At 44.7% G+C, this 24,142-nt stretch overlaps 1 protein-coding gene across 4 annotated transcripts in view; it reads left to right on the forward strand.

Moving 5' to 3' along the window:
• The window catches only part of SMOC1 (SPARC related modular calcium binding 1), a 351,884-nt gene that overhangs the window by 177,754 nt on the left and 149,988 nt on the right, over positions 1–24,142 (forward strand). For all 4 annotated transcript variants that reach the window (XM_073554158.1, XM_073554159.1, XM_073554160.1 and 1 more), the window contains exons 4-5: positions 14,464–14,563; positions 17,190–17,237. In XM_073554158.1, coding sequence (XP_073410259.1) covers positions 14,464–14,563; positions 17,190–17,237 — 148 coding nt within the window. The remainder of the gene's footprint in view (positions 1–14,463; positions 14,564–17,189; positions 17,238–24,142) is intronic.

The raw sequence follows: 24,142 nt of genomic DNA on the forward strand, positions 1-24,142 counted from the left end.
CACTAATACTTTTATTCTTTTTTTGCTGCACAGTTACCGACTGTTCATTTTTTCCAACACTGTATAGAGCTGTACGCTCCTTACTCACTATCGTGTACCGGCTGGTATCACGGACAAATACATGCTGACTGTGTGTGACTCCAGAAATAAATATGGAGATTTAAATTTTCCCCTACACCATATACAGCTATACATTTCTGATACAGTACCGTATATCTGCTGTTTGGATTACGGTGAAGTACATACTGGGAGAGCGTCTGTGTGTGACTAAGGAAATATATACGGAGACTTAAATTTTCCCCTACACCGTATACAGCTGTACGCTTCTGATACAGTACCATATATCTGCTGTTTGGATTACGGTGAAATACATACTGGGAGAGCGTCTGTGTGTGACTAAGGAAATATATACGGAGATTTAAATTTTCCTCTACACCGTATACAGCTGTACGCTTCTGATACAGTACCGTATATCTGCTTTTTGGATTACGGTCAAGTACATACTGGGACAAAGTCTGTGGGTGACTAAGGAAATATATACGGAGATTTAAATTTTTCCCTACACCGTATACAGCTGTACGCTCCTCATACAGTACCATATATCTGCTGGTATTTTTGGTACATTTTCCCAAACCTGAAGAAGTATGGTGGAAGAGGCCACGGACGTGGGTGGGTGGGGCAGCTGGTACTGATGGTGGTGGTTGTGCATCTGCTGGTTATGCCAAAAGCACAATAGCAGCTAAGGCAGGAAGTGTTGAGTGTTATGAATGGGTCACCGAGGAGAAAAAAGCAAAACAAGCTAAGTCACAGAAAACCAGAGAGGTTGGTAACTATGCAGACTGCAGATCCCTGATCTTACCACACAACTAGCAGTAGCCGTGGAGCATGCCTACGATATTCCTAGACACCTCGTCACGGCCAGAGGACTAAATAAGCCTAAAGCAAGAAAAGGGAAAACTAACTGCCCCAGAGCAGACCCCAAAGGAATAGATAGCCCCCACACATGTATTGACGGTGAAACAAGATGAAGGCACAAACACAGGCAGGAAAATAGGCTGAGCAAATGATGGGGCCCAAACTAACTAGACAGGAAAGGAAAGACACTGTCTGCAACCTGCAAAAAACCCTACAAAAATCATGTCCAACACTTCTGATAGCAAGATTAACCCTGAAGTCACTAGACTTCTCCCACTATATCAGCACTCTGAAATATTCTAAGACAGAGCAAAAAGAGACCGAACTAGTAAGGGACAAAAAGCCAATTGGCAAAATACTGATAAATAAGAGTGGAAATTCAGCACAGCCCCCGGCAGGGGCTGGCTGACCACATCAAAAAACTGAATAGACCAACAAAATCAAGTGTGAACATTAGCAGAAAAACTTAGCATTAGATGACTGGAACAGAGCTGAAAACCAAGAGCTGACAAGCCAGAAGGAATCAACAGCAACTGAGTAGGGCGTCGGCTGTCTTAAATCCAATCTGAGACTCCTGAGATCCAATCGTCATCCTCATTCTCAGGTGGCAGATCTCCACCGATCAAATCAGCCTCTCTACCTCCTGTTACCACCAGAGGGAGTCTGGAAGGAGAACTCACAACTGGTGAACCAGAGAATGAACTCACAACGGTTGAACCTGCGTCATCGTTTGGCTCAAGAAGGCCTGCAAGGTTCCCTTTTCTGGGAGTAGGTAAACCGCTTTTAAAGCCAGAGCATCAGGAACAGGTTTTGGCTTACATTGCCGAAACAGCCTCCAGCTCTATCGCCTCCTCTTCTGAATTTTCAAAAACTGCAAGCACTGAGTCATCAGTGCTGGCTTCTGGTCAGGAACAACACCTTTCCTTGTGTCCTTCACCCCCACCAAAAGTGAAGGATGCGGCAGGCCACACTTCAGATTACTCCATGGAGCTCTTTTCACATACCATGCCTGGGTTACCAAGCCAAATCCTGAATTCCCCAGTCCAAGATGAATCTGACATGGAGTGCACTGAGGCACAGCCACTGCTAGATGATTCTGCTGGTACATTGACCCAGAGCACTACATTGCCCCAGAGCACTACATTGCCCTCGCAGTCTACTGAGCCAAAATTTGACCCTGATGAAACTCAGGTGCCCCTTCCCACATACTATACCACCTTACACAGTGACACAGAGGAAGGTACAGAGGAAGGTGCAGCTGAAATTGAAGAGGAGGTGAGGGATGACCCAGTTGTTGACCCTGATTGGCATCCATTGGGGAAGAGGGTGCCGCTGGCAATAGCTCAGAAGAGGAGAAGGATCCGCAGCAGGCATCGACATCGCAGCAGTGGTTATCTGGCAGGCCCGTAGCTTTCCAAAAACGTGGTAAAAAAACAACAAAAAGAGTTGCAGGACAGCTTGGACAGACGGTCAAATTAGCACAGCGTGCAGGCCCTGAAAATTTATACCATAGTAGGAAGAGTGCAGTGTGGCACTTTTTGACCAAAATCGTATTGATGAGACAAAGGTTATCTGTAAGAAGTGCGGAAGGACCATTAGCCGAGGAAAAAATCTCCGAAGATTTGAATACCAGTTGCATGCTTAGACATTTAATCACAATGCACTTGCAAGCGTGAACGGACTACAAAACCTCAGGTAGCACATGTGCACCAGCTTCGACTGAAGGTAGCCAGTAACGCTCCATCGCTTCCCCCACTGTAAGCCCACCGGTAAGCACACCACCAGCAAGAAATGTTGAGGTGTCGTCGCAAGGCCAAAACAGTCAGGGAATCACAATGTTTTTGCAACGAAAGATTGAATCTAGGCCATCACCACCACCACTATCACCATCACCAACCCCCTCTCAGTCCGTCAGGTCCACCGCTAGTTCCCCCATATGCAGCTCTCAAGTCCAGCTCACCCTAGCAGACACTCTGAGTAGGACAAGAAAGTACTCATTTCTCATCCGCGTACACTGGCTTTGAACACCTACATTGCCAAACTGATCTCATTAGAGATGATGCCCTTCCGTTTGGTTGAAAGCGCATCGTTCCGAGAGCTCATGGCCTATGCTGTCCCATGCTATGACCTACCCAGTCGGCACTTCTTTTCTAGAAAAGCCATCCCTGCCCTCCACCTGCATGTGAGAGACTGCATTGTCAATACACTCAAACAATCAGTGAGTGGAAAGGTGCACCTCACAACAGATGCATGGGCCAGTAGGCATGGCAAGGGCCGTTACGTGTCCATCACTGCGCACTGGGTTAATGTGGTGGATGCAGGCTCCACAGGAGACAGCGGTGGTGGAACAGTGCTGCCTAGCCCATGGTATAGGAAACAGTTGGCTGTAGGCGTTCGACCCTCCTCCAGAAGTGAAAGTTCATCGACAGAGCGCAGTCGCACGAGCACTCCATCCGCAACTGCCAGTATTGCACATGAGGTGTCCCACTATCGAACAGCTAGTGGTAAGTGTCAGTAGGCTGTTTTAAAGATGATGTCTTTGGCGACAACAGACACACTGCGGAGGTACTGGCCGAGTACTTGCAGCGAAAAACTGAGTCATGGCTGGGCAGTCTACATCTTGAGCCAGGCAAGGTAGTCAGTGATAACGGCCATAATTTTGTGACGGCCATAGCCCTTGCAAAACTCAGACACATACCTTGCCTGGCTCACACCTTGAACCTGGTGGTGCAGTGCTTCATAAATAATTATCCGGAGTTAACAGCCCTGCTCCATAAGGTGCGAAGACTGTGCTCGCACATCCGTCGATCGCCCGTAGACTCCAGTCGTATGTAGAGGCTGCAGTGATCACTCGACCTCCCCAAGCACCGCCTAATCATAGACGTTGCAACAATGAGGAACTCCACCATGCACATGGTTGAGGGGCTGTGCGAATAGTGGCAGGCTGTAATGCATTTGTGGGAGGATACACGGGCAGGCAGTTTGAGGGCAGACATGGAGTTGTCGGGTGTGCAGTGGTCAAAGATGAAAGACCTCTGTAAAGTCCTTCAGTGTTTTGAGGAATGCACAAGGCTGGTAAGCGCAGACGTCGCCATCATAAGCATGAGCATCCCACTTATGCATCTGCTCATGCAAACTTTGACGCACATTAAGGATCAGGTGTCTGCAGCGGAGGAGGAAGAGGAGGAAAGCCTTGATGACAGTCAGCCATTGTCTGCTCAGGGAACTGTCCTGGACAAGGTGGAGGAAGAAGAGGAAGAGAAGGAGGAGGAGGAGGATGAGGGGGATGATTATTTTGGGGAGGAGGATGCTTCTCGGGGGGCAAGAGAAAATGTTGGCTTGCCAAGGTCAGGTACAGGGTTTGTGCGTGACTGGAGGGATGTGGATTTGGCAGAAAGTGCTCCTGCACTCACCACTGTCAGTGCATCATTGACACCTGGAACATTGGCCCACATGTGTGATTATCTCTTGTGGATCCTAAAAGGGACCCCCGCATTGTCAAAATTATGAAGGATGACGACTACTGGTTGGCCAGTATCCTCGATCCACGCTATAAAGGCAAATTACAGAACATCATGCCACAGGATAACCTAGAGCTAATATTGGCGAACAAACAAGCAACTCTGGTAAACCGTTTGTTAGAGGCATTCCCAGCACACAGCAGCGGTGCAGATTCTACCATGAGCCGTAATGGGCCAAATGGAAGAGGTGTTCGTGGTGCACACAGCCGAACTGGCATTGGAGAAAGGGGTTTCATGACCATGTTGTGGACTGATTTCTCAAGGACTGCTCACACGACTATTAATACTGAATTGAGTGCAACAGACAGGAGACAGCAGTTGTCAACTATGGTTCAAAATTACCTCTCCTCCCCTATCGATGTTCTCCCTCAGAGTTCATTCCCCTTTGACTACTGGGTCTGTAAACTGGACACCTGGCCTGAATTGGCACAATATGCCTTACAGGAGCTCGCTTGCCCTGCTGGTAGTGTGCTATCAGAAAGAGTTCAGTGCTGCTGGATCAATCCTGACAGAAAGAAGGACCCGGCTGTCGACCCAAACTGTTGATGATCTCACCTTCATTAAATGAACCATGCATGGGTTTCAGAGGATTTTGTCCCACCTTCCCCTGATGACACATAGGTTGCCAGCAAAATGGCTCGCTTTGTCCTCCTCTTCCTTCGACTTCTCCAATTCCTCCATTTGCAGCTGCTGAACGTCCAGCCTACACCGCAACATATGCCAGTTTTTCCACTTCCCTAACTGGGCTGTCCCCCCCAGGGCCAGCGTCAGCACCTGGCGCACCCAGGCAAGTGGCGGTGCCCTGAGCAGGAAGGGGGGCCCACTCGTGGGCGACGGCACTGGCACAGGGCCCCTCACAGTACGCCGGTGTCTCTGATGGTGGGGGGGCCCACTCGCCATTACAGACACCGTCGTACTATGAGGGGCCCTGTGCCAGTGCCGTCGCCCATGAGTGGGCCCCCCCTGCTTGCTCAGGGCACCAGCACATGCAATACGTACCTCTCCCTGCTCCACCGCTGTGACCTCTTCTGCGTTTCCTGACAGTGACATTCAGGTCAGAGAGCACGATGATGTCACGTCTGTACGCCCTCTGCCTGAACAGTCCAAGTGCCGAGAGCTGGAAGATGGCAACGCTGAGGAGTCTAGAGTAGAGCAGTGCCCAGTGAGGAGAGGTATTTCATTTTTTTAATGTTTGGCGCAATATATGGGGAGCATTATACACTGGAGAATTATATATGGGGCCCATCATACAGTTGAGCATCATAGATAGTGCCCATTATACACTGGAGCATCATATGGGGCCCATTACATATGGAGCATTATATGGGCCCATCATACACTGGAGCATTATCCATGGGGCCCATCATACACTGGAGCATCATATACGGGGCCCATTATACACTCGAGCATTATAAATGGGGCCCATTATACATGGAGTATTACACACTGTTTGCATAATTATTATTAGTCAAGTTGTATTGGAGAGGATTCTTTTTATTATTGAACAACAACTATGTTCTTAATCAAACAAAAAGACTCATAAATATCAAAGCTTAATATTTTTGGAAGTTGGAGTGGGTTTTTTTTTAGATTTGGCTATCTTAGGAGGATATCTGTTTGTGCAGGTAACTATCACTGTGCATAATTATTAGGCAACTTAATAAAAACCAAATATATACCCATCTCACTTGTTTTTTTTCACCAGGTAAACCAATATAACAACACAAAATTTAGAAATAAACATTTCTGACATTCAAAACCAAAAAAAAGGGACCAACATAGCCACCTTTCTTTACGATGACACTCAAAAGCCTTCCATCCATAGATTCTGTCAGTTGCTTGATCTGTTTACAATCAACATTGCATGCAGCAGCCACCACAGCCTCCCTGACACTGTTCCGAGAGGTGTAATGTTTTCACTCCCTGTAGATCTCACATTTTATCAGGGACCACAGGTTCTCTATGGGGTTCAATTCAGGTGAACAAGGGGGCCATGTCATTATTTTTTCATCTTTTAGACCTTTATTGGGCAACCACGCTGTGAAGTATTTGAATGCATATAATGGAGCATTGTCCTGCATGAAAATCATGTTTTTCTTGAACGATACCGACTTCTTCCTGTACCACTGCTTGAAGAAGGTGTCTTCCAGAAACTGTCAATAGGTCTGGGAGTTGAGCTTCCCTCCATCCTCAACCCGAAAAGGTCCCACAAAGTTCATCTTTGATGATACCAGCCCATACCAGTACCCCACCTACACCTCGCTGGCGTCTGAGTCAAGGCCCTGTAACACTAAGCGATATCGCTAGCAATACCGCTATAACGTCATTGGTTTTTGTGACGTTATAGTGATATCGCTATGTCTGATACTTACCTCCGACCGCTGCCCCGCTGGTTATCACTGATCGCGCGAGAACGTCCTGGGCCGTTTCTCGTCGTCAGCTTCCTGCTGGGCTTCCTGCTGGCGCCGACGAGCGACGCGTGGATGCGGACGGGAGGACGTTAGGATCGCCTCGTCTGACAGGTAAGTAGCGACCCCCAACCGCTGCGATGTCGCTGGTGAGATCTGCCTGTGTGGCAGCTCACTAGCGACCACTTAGCGATGCACCAGCGATCCTGACCGGGTCATATCGCTATATCGCTGGTCGGGATCGCTGGTGCATCGTTAACTGTGACAGTACCTTCAGAGTGGAGCTCTCTGGCCTTTACTGATCCAGCGTCGGGCCCATCCATCTGGCCCATCAAGAGTCACTCTCATTTCATCAGTCCATAAAACCTTACAAAAATCTGTCTTAACATATTTCTTGGCCCAGTCTTGATGTTTTATCTTATGTTTCTTGTTCAAAGGTGGTCGTTTTCCAGCCTTCCTTACCTTGCCCATGTCCCTGAGTATGGCACACCTTGTGCTTTTTGATGCTCCAGTAACGTTGCAGCTCTGAAATATGGCAAAACTGGTGTCAAATGGCATCTTGGCAGCTTCGTGCTTGATTTTCTTCAATTAATGTGCAGTTATTTTGAGCCTTTTTGTTATCAACACGCTTCTTACGACCCTGTTGGCTATTTGCCATGAAACGCTTGATTGTTCAGTGATCACGCTTCCACAGTTTGGCAATTTCAAGACTGCTGCATCCCTCTGCAAGACATCTCACAATTTTTGACTTTTCAGAGTCCGTCAAATCTCTCTTCTGACCCATTTTGCCAAAGGAAAGGAAGTTACCTAATAATTAAGCACGCCTTATATAGGGTGTTGATGTCATTAGACCACACCCATCCTCATTACAGAGATGCAAATCACCAGATTTACATAATTGGCAGTTGGCTTTCAAGCCTATACAGCTTGGAGTAGGACAACATGTATGAAAAGGATGATGTGATCAAAATACTCATTTGCCTTATAATTCTGCACACAGTGTATAGGTCCATCATACACTGGAGCATCATCCATGGGGCCCATCATATACTGCAGCATCATATGGGGCCCATTATATATGGAGCATCATCCATGGGGCCCATCATATACTGGAGCATCATATTGGGTTCATTATTTATGGGGCATCATATAGGGTATGGAGCATTATATGGAGCATATATGGGGCCTATTCTGTATGGAGCATTATATGGAGCCCATTCTGTATGGAGCAATATATGGGGCCTGTCATATACTGTATGGAGCTTTATATGCGACTCATACTGTATGGAGCAATATGTGGGGCTCATTCTACTCTATGGGGACCGTCCTATACTGTATGGCACATTATATGGGGATCATCATATACTGTAGCATTATGTGGAGCTCATCATATACTGTATGGAACATTATATGGGACCAATTATTCTGTATGGAGCAATATATGGGGCTCATTATTCTGTATGGCGCACTATGTGGTGGCCATAATACTGTATGGAGGAAAATACTGTCCGGTTTTTGAGCTATTGTAGAATTTAAAATAGATATCAGTCATGTAATGTAAGAAGTAAAGTATTTGTCATTGCACTATACCAATATTTCTCTGCCGTATCGGAGCATCATGAATTGTGGTATGTGTTAAAGGGGCCCACTGACACTCTTTCGCCCAGGGCACATGAAAACCTGGAGCCAGCCCTACCCCCCCCACAACTTTAGCCAAATAACCCCCAGTTTTCAATGCATAACTATTATTATAAAGTAAATTAAGGTTGACAAGCTCAAGTAATAAGAATTGATGTCGTTGGCATTGAAATGGGCACTGTAGGTGTGTTTACTGTCCTCCACTCCCTGTCGACTTTGCTTCCCCATTGACTTGCATTGGGTTTCGTGTTTCAGTCGGACCTCAGACTTTTCCCGATAGTCAGCCGATTTTGTTCGACTTTTGAGAAAGTCGGGTTCCATGAAACCCGACTCGACCCTAAAAAAGGCAAAGTCGCTCATCCCTAGTCACCACCCATCTTGAAAAGTTTTCCCCTCCCATATACTAATGTGCCACAAACAGGATGTTGATATCACCAACCATTCCCATTTTACTTAGGTGTATCCATGTAATTGGCCCACCCTGTATATTGATCATAAAGGACTAAGAATACCAAGCACCAGATATAATCCAAAAAAGATATTCAAAGTACTAATAAAAAATGTATCACTTTATTAACATTTAAAAAGCATGGTTACACAAAATACCATAAAAGAATGATGTCGCAAAAATATTTTTATTATTAAAAAAAAATATTTTTAAAAAAATCGTAAAAACAAATAAAATGCATGTGTGATGCAAGGGGCATGGAATGGTAGACAAGTCAGCAAAAGAATATAATTTTATATTAAAAAAATAAAAAAATATAATAATTTACAAATAAATAACTGATTGCTAAATAAAATGAAATACCATATATACTAGCGTATAAGCCAAGATTTTCAGCCCATTTTTTGGGGGCTGAAAGTCCCCCTCTTGGCTTATACGCAAGTCATATAGCCAGGGGGTAGGTGGGGGAGGGGGAGCGGGGGTGTCAGATCATGCTGACCCCCCTGACGTGTCTCTGCAGCCCCCCTGCTTGTCCCACGGTCTCCTTTCCTTCCTACAGTGGTCACATGGTACTGCTCATTAAACTCATGAATATGCACATATTTTTTACTTTAATGAGCGGAACCACATGACCGCTGAAGGAAGAAAGGGAGACCGTGGGAGAACAGGGCTGCAGAAATGCGCCAGGGGGAGGTAAGTATATGCTATATTTACCTGTCCCTGTTCCAACTCTGCTCGCCGCTATCTGCCCGCCGGGTCCCTCTGTTAGTGACGTTCAGGCAGCAGAGGGCGCGATGACGTCACTGACAGAGGACTTGGCACTCAACTTCTAGAATATTTTTTGGATTTTTTAATGCAGCCAGAAAATAATAGACGTTTAGGCCTCACTGGCCTTCATCAGTAACAGACTGCAGTATAGTAGTTAATCGCATTCAGTGTGATAATAGAAGTGACACCATAGTCACTTTAAATGTGCCTGGTCATGCACTAGGTGCTGGGCATGGGGCCTGAATCAAATAGTACCTGGGTGGGTGGGGGTGCTATGCAGACATCAGCGACCCAGTATCCACTGTTGGCAGCCGACATCACACTGAATGCGATTAACTACTACATTGCAGTCTGTTACTGATGAAGGCCAGTGAGGCCGAAACGTCTTTTATTTTCTGGCCGCATTAAAAAATCCAAAAAATATTCTAGAAGTTAAGAGCCAAGTTTTCTTTATTATTCATGTATGGTGTGGGGCCCTACTTGAGCACCTTCTGAAGTTGTGCGTACGGTGTTTTTCCGTCACTGACAGAGGGACCTGGTGGGCAGACAGCGGCGAGCAGCATTGGAACTGGGACAGGTGAATATCTCAAGTGCCGGGTCCTGAGTCAGCGGCGACACCTGTCCCCCATAGCGCGCCGGGATCTCCACCTGCTCGGCACACCAGCATCTGGCCCCAGGGACAAGAGGTAAGTATGTCTTTTTTTTTTTTTTAAATACCTGCAGTAGCGGCCACAGCAATACATGGGAGGCATAATTTATGGGGCATCTTATGAGGGCATACTCAATGGAGCATCTTATGGGGCATATTCAAGGGAGCTGCTCTGCCGGCAGGAGAGAAGAATGAATGAAAACCCGACATGGGGTCCCCCTCATTTTCATAACCAACCAGACAAAACTTACAGCTGGGGACTGCGACCCTCAGCTGTGAGCTTCAGCCAGGTAGGTTGTGAAGAACAGAGGGGTCTCCACGCTGTTTTTTTTATTATTTAAATAAATAAGTTAAAAAAACGGCGTGGGGTCCCTCCTATTTTTGACAACCAACCTGACTAAAGCCGACAGCTGAGGGCTGATATCCTCAGGCTGGTAAGTGGCCATTGATCTTGGCCCCCCCAGCCTAAAAACAGCAGCCCCCAGCTGCCCAGAAAAGGCGCATCTATTAGATGTGCCTAATCTGGAGCTTTAGGAAAAAAAACATGGCACTCCAGAGTAAAAGGAAGGTTGTTCGGTGCTCAAGTAAGGTTTCCAACCCATAAATATGTACAAAAATACTTGGCACTCAGAGCCAAGTATTTTTGTACATAATCTGGAACTTTGTCCGGTTCTTCCCACTTGCCCTGTAGAGGTGGCAAGTGGGGTAATAAGGGATTAATGGCACCTTTCTATTATAAGGTGACATTAAGCCCGGATTAGTAATGGAGAGGTGTCAATAAGACACCGCTCCATTACTAATCCTACAGTAAAAAAAGGGTTAAATAAACACACTCATACAATAAGAATACATTATTTTAATGGAAGAATATAAAGTGCACAAAAAATGTATCTGATTCAACGTAATCAGATTTTCGCAGCAAAACATAATACTGATATCTGCATTTTTTACAGCGGTTTTTGCATTACCCATTGCTTTCAATGGGTGAAAAACATTGCAAAACCGCGGAAAGGAATAGAAGTAGCGTGCTGCAATTTTGACAAAACAGTCAGGAAAAAAAATCAAGGTGTGTGCATGAGATTTCTGAAATCTAAGACTTTCCTGGTACTGTGAAACACAGCTGAAAATTTGCATAATAAAACGCTGCAAAATAGCCATGTGTGAACCTAGCCTTATACTAGTATTACCAGTGCAGGACAGCAAGGGTGAAAACACCCACAGATGTTAATGACCACTATGCATTTGGTCTATGGTTTCATTTACAATGGACGTAAAATAGCTATACCTACAGTAGTGTGCCATTAAATTACAAAAAAAAAATAATATTTCATCCCTATATTCCAATAAACAAGCAGAAGCAGGCTACAAGAAAATTATAAAGCAACATTTTTTGCTTTTAAGTTTTAGAAATGCCTATAACACTGTCGGAAATGGCCTTTGGTTTGTGGTGCCAGTCAGATTAGTCATGCAGCTACCATTTAAAATGTATGTAAAAAATCCTATCTAAAAAAGTAAGTTTTGTTAGCGTCTTTTCCAAAGACTAGCGTAAAAGTAACCTTTGGGTTTGCTCAAATGCATGCGATATGTTCACATTCATGAGTTGTTTCACCCACTTATGATTTGCTGAGGTTTTGTCGCATTTACAATGAATTTTAATTTTTTTATTACAGGTAACAGATGTAAAATAAATCTTTTTAGGAAAAATGTGCAGACAATAACCTCATTGCAAAAATATCAAGTTACAGTAAGGCGTTAGCGTTTTTAAACGCTCAGGAAACTGATCCCCTTCTCAGAAAATGTTTTTTTCCGCGCGTTTTCTGGGAACATTGGGGAAGGCTAAAAACGCTCAGCAATGCGGAAATTAATGAGCATGCTGCGTTTTTGGCCGCTAAGCGATTCCTGAGCGTTTAAAAACGCATGCATTGGCACAAAAAGCCAAAAACGCATGCAAATTAATTTGAAGCTTCTTTTAGTTTCTGCAGCATCTGAGCCGGCACAAACACTGTGGAAACGCTTACAAAATCGCAACGTGGGCACACAGCCTAAAGCAGGTTTCATTTAATTTAAAAAAAAACACTTAAAAAATGCCATAAACTAAAATGATTTGTTTGTAGTTTATTTTATGAAAGATTTAAAAGGGGTTGACTACTTGATCTTTATTTTGTCACATGTTGTCGTGGATATGATTTTTTGGCATTTACTAATATATAGATATTAGGACACATTCAGGTGGCCGTATAACTCAGACAGGGAACGCAACGCAATGCTTGGACTAGCCGTCTGCTCTACTGACCTGAGCGTGACAGTGAGGCCGGGGTCACACTGGCGAGGAATACGGCCGAGTGAGAGGCGCTAAAAGCACGCAATAGACACGGACCAATGATTCTCTATGGGGTCCCTCGCACCAGCCGTATATTTCTCATCCATATTCTACGGTCCGTGCCAATCGCAGCATGCTGCGATTGTCAGCGTACTACGCCCGTAGTACGCCAATGCAAGTCTATGGGTGCGCAAAAAATACGGATTACACACGGACCACACATGTGACTTGCGAGAAATACGCACCCGGTGTCTTTTAGAAAAGCCGGCAATTCAGTGCGCTATACAGTAAACTCACACTGACAGGTTTAAGAAAGAAACGAAAATAGATATATACACATAGAATACATACATATATATATATATGCATTCTATGTGTCTATATCTAATCTTTGGTTTCTGTTAGAAACCCTGTCATAGGGCTCCATTATATGTCCATTTTGCAAGCCTGCGAGAAAATCTCACCATACGGAGTCCATACGGATTACATACGGATGCTCACATGCGCAAAATACGCAATCGCACCTTGCTTACGGATGACCTACGGAGCACTATTTAGGGGTCATTCATCCGTATTTCACCTGTAAACTAGGGACCGTATTTTGCGCAGGTTAGTGTGACCCCGGCCTTACATAGAAATACATGAAGCTGTCACGCTCGGGTCCGGAGAACCGCTGTCCAGTCCAAGCATTACGTTGCGATATCCGTCAGAGTTGACTCTTCCCTTACGGGTTTTCCTCCTTCCTTACAGACTGTACAGCTCTCCTGTCCATAAAATGGCCACTGATGGAGGAGCATGTGACCTGACTCCTTCAGTGGTTAACACGTCTGGTTATATGAGCCTCCATCAATGGCCATTTTGTGGATAGGAGAGGAAGGATGAGAATATGTAATGCCTGTTTATTAGTAAATGTCACAAAATCATGTAAAAAACAAATCTGTTAAAATAGCAATAAATAGGTTAACCCCTTTAATATCTGAATGAATATAAAGTGCTGTAAAAAACATTGTAAAAGACAGCATATGAATGCAGTCTAAGTGGATTATGCAGCATTTCTGACCTGCCCTAAGGATAACCCAACATTGTGTAATTACTGACCCCCTCTATATACAGCTGGGTAGGGCTCAATGCACCTCTATGCAAACAAAGCCGTAATACGGCCATAGGGCTCCTTCAGACGTCCGTGATCTCGGACCGCAATGAATGGACTGGCCATGTGTCTCATTCATATATTTCTATGAGGCAGTCATGCTCAGAGTGAGGAGACGCGCGGCCAGTCCGTGCATTGAGGTCCGAGGTTGGGCCAATGATCACAGTTGTCTCCTCGGAATGACGAGACGTGCGGCCAGTCCGTGCATTGCGGTCCAACCTAGGACCATGATCACAGACGTCTCCTCAGAGTGAGTCGACAAGTGGCCAGTCCGTGCATTGACGTTTGAGGTTGGACCAATGATCACAGATGTCTCCTCAGAGTGGGGAGATGAGCGGCCAGTCCGAGCATTGAGGTCCAAGGTCGGACCAATGATAACAGATGTCTCCTCAGAGTGAGATGAGCGGCCAGTCCGTGCATTGAGGTCTGAGGTTGGACCAATGATCACAGATGTCTCCTCAGAGTGAGGAGATGAGCGGCCAGTCCGTGCATTGAGGTCCGAGGTCTCACCAATGATCACAGAAGTCTGAAGGAGCCGATACATGGCGCCTCAGATATTTACCATCTCCGATATAATAAAGAATGAGAGTTGTCTGTGCGGAGATATGATTAATATCCCTAACGTATTTTGCTTGTTTTTTGGCAGGTGCAATGTCATACTTATACCGGCTATTGCTGGTGTGTTACCTCAGATGGTAAACCTGTAAGTGGGTCTTCTGTGCAAAACAAAACACCGACATGTTCAGGTAAGAAAACAATAACAAAATTGAGACTGGGTCTTGACTGATCAAAGCTGGCATTGTGGCCCATAGCAACCAGAGCTTGGCTTTCCTTTCTTGCTGAGGTAAAATGAAAGCTACACTGTGACCTGCGACTGGTTGCTATGGGCAACATGACTGTGGAACAGATTTGTTAAATTCGGCTTGGGATATGTGCACACGACGTCTGAAAAAGTTTCCCTCCAAAATGAGCTAAATGCAAATAGCTCCTGGAAACCGCCCACTATGATTCACAGTATAGAACAAAAGACGCTGGCTCTGGAGGAGCCACAAGAACGATGGTGAAGTGGCTTCGTTTGTGAAAACTAGGCTGCCGTGCCGGCTTCTAAGGCTAGTTTCACATTTGCGTTTCAGGGTGCAGCAACGGCCTGCGCACGGCCACCACTAAGCCCCGCCCCCTGCCACGCCCCCTCCGATAGCGCCCCCTATCTTTATCACTGAGGACGCAGGCCATGCGCAGTATGCCTTTTGGCGGCGCATGCGTCCTTTTGACGGTGCGCCGACCAGCGCCAGACGCAAGCTGATGCAATTTGGTTGCGCTCGGCGCACCGTCAAAAGGACGCAGGCGCCACCAAACGCATACTGCGCACGGCCTGCGTCCTCAGTGATAAAGATAGGGGACGCATGGCGCATGCAGCGTCATGCGCCCGGAGACGGAGCTATCAGAGGGGGCGCGGCAGGGGGCGGGGCTTAGCGGCTGCCATGCGCAGGCCGTCGCTGCGCCCTGAAACGCAAATGTGAAACTAGCCTTAGCCTGAGGCTGTGTTTCATGGTCCATGTATGAGGCCATAGGTCAGGAGACCCATGGCCAGTCCCGGCATTATGGTCAACACACAGACCATGAAATATGGCAATCTGAACCCAGCATAGGTTAAGTTCACTCTGGGAGTTTTTGCTAAGTTTTCATTTTTCTGCAGCAAAACCTGATTGCTTGGCAGGAAAGAAGCTGCAGCAAAAACGCAGCTTTCACTGCATTTTTTGCAGCGTTTTTGGTGCGTTTTTTTCCATTCAATGGATGAAAAACGCTGAAAGTCACATACTCTATGTCCAAAAAAACATGCAATGCACAACATCCTGCTGACCAAAAAACCAAGCTGTGTGCATGAAATTTCTGAAATCTCATAGACATAGCTTGTACTGTAAAACGCAGCTGAAAATTAGCGTAAAAGACACAGCAAAAACGTCCAGTGTGAACTTGGCCTCACTGTATTTAAATCCTTAAAGGAGAGGTGTCAGGATAGTCATGTGACTATCCCCAGGTATCGTGAAATTATGATAAGCGCAATTGTTAGAAAGAAAAATGTTTAACTTTAAAACATAGTTAAAGTAGGCATGTTAAGACATAAGAACAAAAATCCTATCACAGGTCAACTTTCATTTTTCAAGAGCACTAAAGGAAGTTAAATCTGTGATTGGCAGCTACAGGCAATTTACATAGTAAAAGCAAAAAGATCACAGCGACATATGGCTGCTGCACTGTGTGTGAACGCAGTGTAAAGCGGTTGTTGGCAAGATAACACATTATCACCTATCAGTGAAATTTTGATTTTCAATGCAAAAATTTTTTTTTATTATTGAAGACACCACAGGGGAATAGTGCGTTGAGGTAACGTTTCGACCCTATGTCGGGTCTTTTTCAAACCTCACTTAAAGCACAAGAGAAAAAGAAGCAATCACGGCAATATGAATGTGCAGGAGGGGCTAAAGTGCCATATGTAGAAGTCCGGTCTGACAGGGACCAGGCAGAGGTCCAAAGATGAGCTGGAAGCGTGGGGCAGCTACACCACAGAGGGCGCTTGCTGCCCCACTCTTCCAGCTCATCTTTGGACCTCTGCCTGGTCCCTGATAGACCGGACTTCTACATATGGCATTTTAGCCCCTCTTGCAAATTCATACTGCTGTGATTGCTTCTTTTTCTCTTGTGCTTTAAGTGAGGTTTGAAAAAGACCCGACATAGGGTCGAAACGTTACCTCAACGCACTATTCCCCTGTGGTGTCTTCAATAATAAAAAAATTTTTTGCATTGAAAATCAAAATTTCCCAGAGTGCAGCTGTTTTCTCTTCACTGGATGACTGTCTGGACCAAGTTCCAGGTTCAGCTTGCACCTACCTCATATCCACAGAGTGCACGCCTTGTCTGTATCACTACATTATCACCTATCCACATGACAAGGGATAACTTGCAGTATACTGGGGGTCCAACCTCTGAAACCCCCACCAATCCTCTGAAAGGAGTCTGCAGTGCTCCATTTGACTGTACCAGCAGTTGAGCGTGCACCACTACTCCAGTCCTTGTCTGTAGGTCTGCCATATATATAAGTCCTAGTAGTCCTAATAGTCACATAGGCAATACATGGGTAGGAGAGCCTGTGGAACTCCTAAGTTTATCATGTTTTTTTTTTTTGTTGCAAAGGCTTTATAACTGTATGCATGATACAAAGAGACTAACACTGGGTGGCTGCAAGATTTTATTGCATGCTTTAAAATGCATCTATTCACTCTTCAAATAGTGCATTGCAAGGTAAAGTAGAAACCAATATTTTACCATATTATACAATTTAAATGCAACCTGTATATATATATTTCTTTTAAGGTTCGGTAACAGACAAGCCCTCCAACCAGGGTAATGCCGGCCGGAAAGGTAAGTCAAGTGCTCAGCTGTCCTGTGGATTTTGGTAATCCACAGTGGTGATTTTATTTATCAGGGCGGACTGATAATTGATTGGATCCACAGGCAATAAGGATCATAGGCCTCTTTCAGCTATAAGTTTTTAATTTAATTTGCTAGGCTTGTTACATATAAAGCAGTTTTTAAGACTTGCTCAATAAAAAAAACAAACAAACACAAACTTGCAAAATATAGAAAAAAGTCTGCAACATTTGTACACATATTATTCCTTGCTGTTCTGCCTCCATCAGTCTTTGCTTGTTCTATTGTGATGTTCAGCTCAGGGTGGCGGCGGGAGGCGAAATTTCTAAGTGGGCCCCTAACAAGGTAACCCTGATTACAGCTCTGGTGGCACACCCTAATAATTGGTTTAAGGAACTTCTGCAGTTGACTAGGCTGTAAATGAAAGTAAATCACGGTACAAAGACTAAGGGTACCGTTACACCTAGCGATGCACCAGTGATCCCGACCAGCGATATGACGCAGTCAGGATCGCTGGTGCATCGCTAGGTGGTCGCTAGTGAGCTGCGTCCTCCCGCCCGGCTCCACGCGTCGCTCGTCGGCGCCACAGGAAGCCCAGCAGGAAGTGGCCGACGAGGAATGGTCCAGCAGCTTCTCGCGCGATCAGCGATAACCAGCGGGGGAGCCGGTCGGAGGTAAGTATCACATGCAGCGATATCGCTAGCAATATCGCTGCAACGTCACAAAATCTGTGACTTTACAGCGATATTGCTAGCGATATCGCAGTGTGTAACGGGGGCTTTACACTGATATTACCGCCATATGGTTGCCATATTGTGGTAGATACCAGTGAACAGAACATACAAATGATTACAGTACCGTTATATACAGAGGCTTACATATGATGTTCTTACTGATGGAGTCACTCACTTTTCCCCTCTTTTCTATGACCAAGACCAACATGACAACTTCTCCAGTCAGGATTTGTCTGCAGAGACTAAAACAAAGACACATTTGACTTTTCACATTTCCTGCACTGTTCCCATCTATTACCAATGTGTTCAATCTCCTCAATCCAATGCTGAGACGCTGCGGTATGTGTCTCTATTACTGCACCTGCTGTTTTGCACTAATGCCCACCACTGTACCCCTTAGAAAGTAAAATGCCTCCTTTGTGCCCTCTAGATGGTTAAACATTAAACAGACTTCTAGAATATATTAATGCACTGTGGAAGTACCCTATAAATCAGTGTTCTCTTTTTGCCCTCTAGAAAGTAATAATGTCCCCTGTGAGTCACTTTGACAGTCACAATACCCTAAGTGCCCCTAAAGCAAAAAGTGTCCCCTTAACATTAATAATATCCTCTGAGGCTTCTCATGTACTGCTCCTCTATACCCAGCATATGTCTCCACAGCTCCCCTATACACAGTATGATGTACCCACAGCTCCCCTCTATATGGTATGATGTTCCTACAGCTCCAGTATAAAACTGTATATTGCCCCCTATATAATGTCCCCACACTGTGTAATGGCACCCAAACTGTACATCGTTCCCCTCAGTAGTCCCCAAACTGTATGATGGTCTACACAATATATTGGCCCCCTTAGTAGCCACCACTCTTTAAGATGTCACCCTTAATAGCTCTTACTCCATATGTTGGCACCATTAGTAGCTCACCTCTGTAGAAGTGCCCCCTTTATAGCCTCCACTCTTTAGTATGGCCCACTTAGTTGCCTCAGTGTTGTATCATGTCCCCTTTAGTAGTCCCCATGTTATATGATGGTCCAACTTAGAACCCCCATGCTGTAGGATGGTGCCCCTTACTAGCCCCCACACTGTATCATGGCTCACTTAATAGCCACCACGCCGTATGAGGAACAACATAGTAGCTCCAACACTGTATCATGCATGGCCCTTTTAGTAGCCCGGCACTCTTGTGTGGATAAAAAGTATGGCAGCTTTATTTTTCATGGAATAAAATCTGTAGCAAACAATAAATTCCTGAGGTTGCTTCATATCCACACTAGTGCTGAGCTACTAAAGGGGCCATGATACAGTGTTGGAGCCACTAGGTGGGCCCTCATACAGAGTGGGGGCTACTAAAGGGGCCATAATATAGTGTTGGGGCTACTTAGGGGGACCATTATACAGCGTTGAGGCTACTAAAGGGGAGTACTCTTTCCTCTCTTTCCCAGACTTCACTGTTCTTGATGCTGTCGATGATGTCATCATTAGGCCCATACACCTGTCTCCCAGTAAGATGAATGCTCCACCCTTCTATATGCCTTTTAGTAGCCCCCCACGCTGTATGATGGTTCCCCTTAGTAGTCCACATGCTGTATCATGACCCCTTTTGTAGCCCCTGTGCTGTATTAGGCCCCCTACTATGTATGAGGGCCCGCTTAGTAGCCCTCATTGTGTGACAGGGTCCCCTTAGTAGCCCACATAATGTATGATGTTCCCCTTAGTAGCCCTCATACTTATTATGGCCCCTTAGTACATCCACACTAATTATGGTTACCTTTAGTAGCCCCCTCACTGTAATTATGGCCTCCTTAGTAGCCCCCTTACTATTAATAATCTTAAATAATAATCTTTATTTTTTAAGATTATTAATAGTAAGGGGGCTACTATTATGGAAGCCTTAGTAGCCCCCATAAATATGGACACAATCTTAAAATAAGAAATAAACATCATATATACTCACCTAAATCTGTTGAATCTGGCAAACATACGGTGACGTCATCGCACCAGGACTCTGACGTCCCATGCGTGACATAGCGCAATGATCTCATCACGTTGCACTGCCCGGCACCTATCGTTCTCTAGGCCGCAGGTCTAATGTGGACTTGTGGAATTAGAATGGAGAACGGTAGTGCAGGGAGACCATTTCTCCCTCTTGTGCCACAGAGCTTAACTGTTTTGACGTGCTGTATTAATATAATTTAAGGGAAACTTAGTTCTGGGTGGGCCTCTCCAGGTCATTGGCCCAGAGCGCCTGCCCCCTCTGGTAGCTACGCTACTGGGACTAGGACTCAAGTCTCCTTAGTAATGTCACAACATATGGTCTTATCCTCTAATGGTTGCCTAAAGATGATCAAGTCAGAAAAAATTGTGTTTTCAGCAGAAAAAATACACAGATTTCACAGGAAATTTCTTAATGTGGGAAAAGGGTTGCGGAAATACCATTCACATGCATGGGATGCAGGATTCTGTGTGTAAAAAGAAAAAAAAAAACCTTCACAGAGTAGTCACTATGTAAACATGCTTTTAGTATATTACATTACTACATTACTATACATAAAACTTCTCTGTGGGGAGCAACATCACAGCTCACATCATGTTGATTGATGTCAGACTCAGCAGGAAGATGGCCCTCAATCAACATGATGCCGGCTGTGAAGACCAGTCAACAGAGCAGAGCAGAAGACAAGGAGCTGCTCTGTTGGCGTAACGTTACAGAAAGTAAGAGACCGCGAGGAATCGTCACATGACAGCATACGCAGACAGTTAGCAACTACCTGTTAAGTAGCCTGGCAATCACCTTGGAAAAAGAAGACCTGGAGACATCCAGCGCCTCCCAGTCTCAGGTCGGATGGCCGATCTGTGAATCAGCACTTAGACATCTCAGCACGCCCCTGCACTAGACTGGATGACTAAGATGTCAGTAACTGCATCCCAGACACACTGAGGGAAGGAACTGTGACACATATACAGTTAACTAAATGATATGCGTACAGTCCAGACAGAACACTTTTGTCCTCCGTTGAGGTGTATGGGGGCTCATAGAAGCATAAAAGTGTAGTCTGTGTGCTAACTGCACTGTACACTTAAAGGGGACCTTTCACTAGATTTTTTCATTTAAACTTAATACCTCCTCCAATTTGTGTTGCTCGCTAGATTCTGGAGCAGATTTCATTTTTTTTCTCTGTGACCCTTTGTTACAAAATTATTCTCCCTGATAATAAAGAAACAAAATTTTTTTCAACTAATTGGGTGTGTACTACAGAAATTTCTGTGGGCGTGGCTGTAATTTGATTGGCCAGCATCACAGGAGGCAAAAAAAAACAAAATGGTCTCAGAGAAGTTCTCTGGTAAATGCCCATTTGTTTGCATGCAAAATGTTCCCCTTTACTACTGAGAGGTGTAACTTTGGAGCAGAGGGGAACAGAAAAAATAGGAACTGTTCCAGAATCAGCAAAATAGTGGCAATTGGAGGAGGTACTCCGTTTAAATTAAAGTGAAAAGTCCTCTTTAAACCCTTTCTGACATCTGACATACTATTCCGTCCATGTGTTCTGGGCCTGTCTGACCATGGACAGTATAGTACATCATCGCGATCGGCCGCCCACACGGGTGGTGTGCGGCCGGGTGTCAGCTGATTCTCACAGCTAACACCCGGCACTAAATGCTAGGAGCAGTTACAGACCGCTTCCGGCACTTTAATCCCCGAAATGCTGCGATCGAACACGATCGCAGCATTCCATGAGCAGGCAGAGGGCTTTGGATTGGAGATCCGGGTTACCAGAGTTGAGAAACTTCCTGTCATTCGCAGTGCATGTCAGGAAGTCTCTCAGGTCAATGTGCACGGACTGCAGTGCTGACAGCTTCTATAGCATACAAATACTGCTTCATCTGCATTCTATAGAAGTGATCAGCCTGCAAAAAATGAAGTTAGAATGAAGTAAAAAAAAATGTTTTAAATAATTGTAAAAATCTTTCTTTATAATAATAATAATAAAAAAACAATATTTATTCTATCACTAAATAAATATTTGAATAAAAAACAAATTTAAACAATAAAAGTACACATATTTCATATTGCCGCGTCCGTTATGACTAGACCTATAAAACAGTCCCACTAGTTAACCCCTTTAGTGAACACCATAAAAAAAGGCAAAAAACAATGCTTTATCATCATACCGCCGAACAAAAAGTGGAACAACACGCAATCAAAAAGACGGAGATAAATAAACATGGTACCACTGAAAATGTCATCTTGTCCTGCAAAACACGAGCTGCCATACAGCGTCATCAGTGAAAAAGTAAAAAAGTTATAGCTGTCAGAATAAAGTGATGCAAAAAATTATTTTTTCTATAAAATTGTTTTTATTATATAAATGTGCCAAACATAAAAAAAATGATATAAATACGGTATCGCTGTAATCGTACTGACCCAAATAATAAAATTGTCTTATCAATTTTACCACACGCGGAACGGTGTAAACCCCCCCCCCAAAAAAAAAGAAATTCATGAATTGCTGGTTTTTGCTCATTCTGTCTCACAAAAATCGGAATAGCAAGTGATCAAAAAATGTAAAAACGTCAGCTCGAGACGCAAAAAATAAGACCCCACATGACTCTGTGGGCTAAAATATGGAAAAATTATAGCACTCAAAATGTGGTGATGAAAAAACTATTTTTTGCCATAAAAAGCATCTTTTAGCGTGTGACAGCTGCCAAACATAAAAATCCGTTATAACGCCTCTTTCACACGTCCTGATATTTCCGGTACCGGAAATGTCAGTGTCTGTGTGTGTAATACTTGTGGCACAAGTGTGGCATGTGTGCACCACATCAGTACCACACAGACGGGCACCAGGGAAGAAGCGTTACCGTAAGCGCTGTTCCCCGGTGAGCGACTCATCTTTCTCTCCTACTCTGTCGGCAATCGGTGCAAGCAGGGGAGAATGATGAGTTAAATTTAACCCCTTAACAACAGCCGATACGCCTTTTAAAAGCAGCCGTTAAGGGTATATAAGGGTTATAGCGCCCCCCAGAGTCAGAATTTCTCCGGGGTCTCTGCTGCCGGGGGTAGCCAAGACCCCAGAGAACATAATTTGGGTCAGTTTTTGCTGACCCCGATGTTGTGATTGCCATTAATAACGGTATAACGGCCACCGCAAAAAAAAAGTCAGATTTTACATTTAATTTCTCTCTCCTCTGATGTGATCACACATCAGAGGAGAGAGAAGTAGAGTCCCCCGATCACCCTGCCAGTACCTCCGTTGTCCCTGCAGGCCCCCCTGAAGTCCCCCCGGGCCGCCGGCTTCTTCCAGGAGAAAATGGTGGGCGCATGCTCTGTCCGCCCGCCAAAATCTGTCGGACGGCACCCAGCAACAATACGAGATTTTTTCCTATTGGTTCATTTTGATCACTGTTATAGACCCTATCATAGTAATTAAAACAAAAAAAAAATAGTAAATTAAACACCCCTTTAGTTAGGTAAAAATAATAAAATAAAAAAAATATTTATTATTTCCATTTTCCCATTGAGGATAGAGTTGGGCTAAAGTTAGGGTTAGGGTTGGGGCTAGAGTTGTGGTTAGGGTTTGGATTACGGTTATAGTTGGGATTAGGGTTAGGATTATCATTGGAGTTGAAATTGGGGGGGTTTCCACTATAGGCACATCAGGGGCTCTCCAAACGCGACATGGCGTCCGATCTCAATTCCAGGAAATTCTGTTGAAAACGTCAAATGGTGCGCCTTTCCTTCTGAGCTCTGTTGTGTGCCCAAATAGTGATTTACCCCCACATATAGGGTATCGGCGTACTCAGGACAAATTGGGCAACAATTTTTGGAGTCCAATTTCTCCTGTTACCCTTGGTAAAATAAAACAAATTGGATCTGAAGTAAATTTTTTGTGAAAAAAAAGTTATATGTTAATTTTTTTAAACATTCCAAAAATTCCTGTGAAGCACCTGAAGGGTTAATAAACTTCTTGAATGTGGTTTTGAGCACCTTGAGGGGTGCAGTTTTTAGAATGGCATCACTTTTGGGTATTTTCTATCATATAAGCCCCTCAAAGTGACTTCAAATGTGATGTGGTCCCTAAAAATAATGGTGGTGTAAAAATGAGAAATCGCCGGTCAACTTTTAACCCTTATAACTTCCTAACAGAAAAAAATTTGCTT

This window comes from Dendrobates tinctorius, unplaced genomic scaffold (assembly GCF_039654945.1).
Source record: "Dendrobates tinctorius isolate UK_male_01 unplaced genomic scaffold, ASM3965494v1 ptg000208l, whole genome shotgun sequence".
Classification (NCBI taxonomy): Eukaryota; Metazoa; Chordata; class Amphibia; order Anura; family Dendrobatidae; genus Dendrobates; species Dendrobates tinctorius.